Source organism: Dacryopinax primogenitus (genome assembly GCF_000292625.1).
Source record: "Dacryopinax primogenitus strain DJM-731 SS1 chromosome Unknown DACRYscaffold_25, whole genome shotgun sequence".
Taxonomy (NCBI): Eukaryota; Fungi; Basidiomycota; class Dacrymycetes; order Dacrymycetales; family Dacrymycetaceae; genus Dacryopinax; species Dacryopinax primogenitus.
This window is the reverse complement of record NW_024467222.1, coordinates 40,446-46,183: the sequence shown is the minus strand read 5'-3', so window position 1 is coordinate 46,183 and position 5,738 is coordinate 40,446. Positions and strand designations below refer to the sequence as shown.

At 47.8% G+C, this 5,738-nt stretch overlaps 1 protein-coding gene across 1 annotated transcript; it reads right to left on the bottom strand.

Moving 5' to 3' along the window:
- DACRYDRAFT_112206 (uncharacterized protein) lies at positions 1-424 on the bottom strand (the record flags this gene model as incomplete). Its single annotated transcript, XM_040769371.1, has 2 exons — positions 1-257; positions 310-424. 2 exons carry the CDS (start codon positions 422-424, stop codon positions 1-3), a joined length of 372 nt encoding a protein of 123 aa, XP_040623764.1.
- Positions 425-5,738: the final 5,314 nt, after the last annotated feature.

Sequence of the window (5,738 nt, the reverse complement as noted above, 5' to 3'; positions counted from 1 at the left end):
TCATTCATTGACCTTGAATGTGATGTCTTGAGCAAGGCTTGGCTCCCATGCTGACTCATGCAATACAAGCAACCTGGGATGAGCCGTCTTGAAGGCCCCAGGATTTCCAAGCACCATGCTTGGGTGGTTGTCAGAGTTGACCTCGACTGTCTGGCAATCCTTCAGCCAGTCCACTACGAATCGTGCCTTCTCAGCTATCAACTGATCAAAGCTGATCAATGGAGTTGCAAGGAATAAGCCCATTTCCCTGTGGACACCTTAATACCAAATCAGCTCACATTGTAGGATGTGGTTGGGCTGTTAACTCACCTTGTGCGAGCCTGCCACTCTCTATTGATGCTGCACTACTCACCAAGGTGGCTCGAATTGCCTCAAGATCAGGCTTGGGGATCTCAGGGGGCTGAGTTCCCCATCCCTGGGACATGCTGTTGGTCCATTTCGACAAGTTACTTTTGTTTGAGATGTCTTCATATCTCTCACACAGCCCAAGAGACACATGACCTTCTTTCAATGCTCTTCCCTCCTCGTGTCTGCCTTGAGGATGCTTAGCAGGGTGTAGCAACTGGGGATCCTACACACTCTTTCAGTCCAAGGCCTATTTGAATAGTGGGCTAGCTAACCTCACTGCCTCAGCATCCTTGTTTAAGCCCCTCTTCCTAACCTGAGGCCTTCTTTTTTCTCCCTCCGGCTCAAATGTTGCAATCAGAGGGATCATGCCTGATACCAAGGTGATGTGGTCCATGACCTGCACATAGACTTCTGCCAACATGATCAAGTGCATGCTGAACATCTTGCCATGCTGAAAGACTGGCCTGGCTGCTGCTGACTTGCCTCAAGGTGTGCCCCAGCACTGGTCATAGAAGAGGGGCTCGTCCAGAGCCCATCAGTCATAGTATGTCATATTCTGGCCCTAAAGCATGAAGTTGGTGACCAAAAAAAGATACCCCTTCATGACCTCCACAAGCTGATGCTGGGTGATCAACAGAATACCTTCTTTGATCTGAGACACCGTGCTCTTGGCGGGCATCTTGTGTCAATCTTGAACATTCTGTGTGCCTGTAAGTCATGGTCCAGATAAGGAGCATTAAGAGTATGTACCATGAATGACCTTGCACCTGCTTGTTCCAAGTTGAAGTGATAGACCCCAAATTTAATGATGATCATTTCAGGCTGCACCTTCATGTAGACCTGTTTTGCTCAACAAGCATGCTCAGTGTGATACTGAGCATGATTGACTGAGTATCCTCTGGCGTGTGGGACACCAGAGGGACCAGTAGAATGGAGGGCTGGGCTGCTGTATGGCTGGGCAAATGCACTGGCGTCAGGCAAAGGCAAACTGCCGATAGCCTGTACATAGGATCCTCCCACTACCCTGCAGTTAGTAAATCTCTGTGTTCATGATTGATGTACATACCGTGTTGTTTGGCTTGATGATTCATCCGATGAATCAGATTGGGGTTGGGGCCAGATAGAATAGAGGCTGGCACCAACCCATGTGCAAACTGCATTGATTCATGAATCTGGCACAACATGTTCAAGGTTGTGTGCTTCCTGCTTTTGTACTTGGCCCAGCAGTTTGTATAGACGGCAACAAGCTTGTGACCCAATTTGTCCTTCATGCGCTGGTATGATTGGCTGGTCCCAATAACGTGGTTGGGACCAGCAGCGCACAGGGCACCTTGGCTGCAGGGGATGGGTGTCACAGCTATGTATGTCATGGCTGCACATGAAAGATGGGAGTTGGCACTGGAGAACATGGGGGTCAGAGTATGGTCCATGATGGGAGTAAGGGGAGCTGACAAATCAAGGGAAGAGGTCAAGCAGTATGGGTTGTTGTCCTCTTTGGGGGATTTAAGGGTGAAAAATGTTGTCCGTGGATCATGCCATTGTGTCCTCTGCCCTCACACAGAAAACATAATTTTTCTGCTCCAATTGGTTGTCAGAGCAAGTTTGGGCAAATACAGTTGCCAAGACATACCAGATGACCAATCACCATTCCCTTGTCCTCTCTCTTTCTTGTTATCACATCTTCTCCTGACATTATTTCATTTGAGATGCCTTCATGTCCTGAGGCACTGATGACACCGATCATATCACAGTGGAGAGAGCCTTTGATCATTGCTGTGGTTGTACATCTTGCAGTGGCCTCACCGTCAATCTTGATGCCTGCATTTGACATGGCAGATGACCATGCAAGCCAGTAGCCAATGAAAATCCTGAGATGATACTTGTTGCCAGTCTTTTGGAGCAGGAGAAGCAAAGAAGACACTTATTGCAGTGTGTTGAAGCTGCCCCTCTGTGGTCAGGTAGTGGATCAATGGAATGGACAGGATTCTCATGGCAGTGCCAAGTCAGGGTCTCGTCCTCATCATCAGAAAGTCTATCTCCCCACACTGCTTGCATCACCACCCTACCCTTGACCATCACCAATATCAATTTGCTGCCCCTCAGTCCAGAGGGTTCCCATTCCCCTGCTGCCATGGATGACAATGAGATTGATTTGAGTTTGCTATGGGAGAACAGCAGCTTGAATGACAATACTTCTTGCAAGAGGAAAGGCAACCAGCATCTCCCAACTGGTAAGTTGATTGGTGCATATCTTCTGTGGTTGCAGTACTGATCAGCTGCACAGTTCCTGATGATGAACTTGTGCCATGGATCAAGGAGTACTGGAGTCATGGTCTGTCTGACACCAACCTTGCAGAGGCAATCAAGAGCAATGTTAATGCAGCAAAGAGAGGGCTAGGTCTCAGGTGTGTCTAACCACTGTCCAACATTTGATAACTTGCTGAGGTTGACCCAGTAAGAAGACAGTTGCCTGCTGGCATCAAGAGCTGGAGCTCAAGAGTGTCTGTCAACAGAGACACACCCTGGATACTATTGGCCCACACATGGAGAGGCTTCGAAGAGAGTACCCCCAGGCCAGCATCAAGCGAGCTCAAGATTGGCTGTGGATGGAGGGCCTCCTGGTATCTCGGTGTATGGTGAGGGGGAACCAATACTCAAATATATCCTTCCAGGCATCTCATCTGTGAGTACAACCACAAGAACCATCTGGAGGATGTGCATTGTCAAATGGGCAAGTGACCTAAGTGCAAGTGATTTGTATCTGCCAGTGTGTTCGATATAGTTGCCCTTGATCAACATGATAAATGGGCCAGACATGGCTTGTTTCTTCATTTAGGCATCAAATGCTTCTCTGGCACTCTTCTGTGGCTTCGAGTTTGGTGGACAAACTCAAATCCATGCCTCATCTTTCATTTCTATCTGGACATGGCTTGAGCTCATCAAGGTCTGCATTCAGTCAAGCTACATGTGCATGCTGACCATTGCCAGGCATTCCATTGATCACCCAAAGTGATCCTGGCAGTGAAAACAACAGTGTTGCCAATGGGCATACATGGCTATGACAACACCTCAATCCCACCCTTGTCAACCAACTCCAACATTGCTGGATGAGGGGCCATACCAATATCAAGCCCAAGATCAAATGGAGTCAACTGCAACAAAAAATTACTCAAGGCTATGAGGACTTATTTGCTGAGGGAGTGAGAATGGGTTGGTATGATTGGGACAACACAATCAAATAGTGAGTTCAAACAAATATCTACATCCTTCACTTCTGACAGCCCCATAGCTATACTTTCCATTGAATTGCCATACCATTTATTCAGCACAAACTCGATGAATATTGCCATATGCACAACACAAGTAAGCCTTGATATGACAAAACAAAAGTCCTGCTGCATGGTTGACTGAACCACATTCTCAACAATCCAAGCAGATTTGATGCCTTCAATTGGAAGGTAGGCCTACTCGACAGGCTGATTGGCTCATCTGATGGGAAGGTATCCTAGATACATGTGGAGGACAATGACCTCCTGGAGGCAGAGCAATTGTATGCCCTGAGCGACCACCCAGTGTTCAAAATGGTGCCTACTGATTTCAACAGAGAAATCACCCATCATTATGCTGCCTTGGGATACCCGCCAATAACAATTGATACATTCTGGTCTATCTATCAATGCTTATGAGACTGTCTGAGAGAATCACCAATGCACCAAGAGCTGATGAGCTCTCTCATATTGTGCAAGGAGCAGGAGATCACTTTGGCGCTCGAGCATATGGATATCATGCCCAGCATACAGTTGGATACCCTGGAAGAGGAGGTGGGATTGTACTTATTTGGGGGCCCTCATGAAGCTGATGAGTCAAATGGGGAGCTCATGCAAGAGGTGGAAGACCTGACAGGATGGTAGGACTATGTAGTTGTACAAAGCATTCCTTGGACCAATGAAATCTTGAAATATGTATGGCAAAATGAGTGTGATTGGGAAAACTATGAGCACAGTCAAAGAGAGGGTCCCTCAAAGTTCCTGTTGATGGGTACATTGGTAAGTAGTAGCTACAGATGGGAGACAACACACTTGATACATGGGTGGCTTAGAAAATACAAACTGGCTTGTGGTTGATGGGGCTGGTAGTGGGAATGATTGACACAACTGGGGCATACCCCTGAGTCCAGTCACACCACCAGACATCCCAACCATGACACCAGTCCTGGTTGTACTGGGTGCTGATGGCTTTGTATGAATCATGGAGGTTCTTGCTGGCTACCACGCCATTAGCATATTGATGCTTGAAGTAGTTGTGTTCAGTAAGCTTGGCTTGCATCTTCATGGTGGATACATGCAGGTCAGCTGGGGGCTGAGCAGGGGCCAATGCCAGCAATGGTGTCAACTTTGAATGCTGTTTGTAGGGGGGTGGAGCATCAATGAAGTTGGGGCAAGACCGGCCAGTCGGCAATGGTGCAGTGGCACTGCAAGCAGAGTGCATGGGAGTGACCTGGGCATGGGGATGCAGAACTCCTCCCTGGAGGTGGGCCTTGGCTTCCATTTTGAGGAAAAGATTGACTATTGCATTGGCTCCATTGACTGGCATGACAGGTGAGGCAGAATATGGGCCACCAAGCCCAGAAACTCCAAGACCATGGAGGGAAGATATGTCTAGCTGATTATCAGTGTGCTGTGCAGAGAATAGGAGATAGAATGTACAGACCAGGGGCTTTCTTGATTTCATTGGACATGTGATCATGTCCCTTGGCCACATGGGCCAATGAGTAGAGATACCCCTTGTCTGGAATCATTGTCAGACAAGTTTTGAAAGCAAGACACAATGGACTGACCAGGGCCCTTCATTGTTATGTTTGAGATGTCTTGTGTCCCTTGTGCTTGTGGGTCCCCAAGATGATATTTCCCTTATCTGGATACAAGGGTTAGTGTCAGGGCACCAGCTCATTGGTTGGTCAAGAGACATGACTAAGCCTTTATGACATGGAAGTAGCTGGTATACCTTGGCATGTGCTGGAACCTGCTGGAAGGATTGGATGGTCAGGTGACCTGCTGTGCATGGCTGTGCATGACCTCATATGACCTCATCCTTGGTCATATGACCTGATCACCTGACTAGGCTGAGTAAGCAAGATGTTCTAGCAGGTTCCACCACAGAGGTATAAATATAAGGCCTACTCTGCCTGGGACTGTCTCTTCAGACTTGGTCTCTTAGGATCATCCACAGATACCTATACTGTAGATAGGTCTTAGTCATCAGGTCTACTCCACTTCCTTGTTGCCTGCTTAGACTCTTGGCACTCTTAGGTGAGCAGACTTAGTCAGCCTGTGTTGCCCTAACAGAAGACCAAGTCTCCAAGTGACAACCTCTGCTTCACCACTCCACCT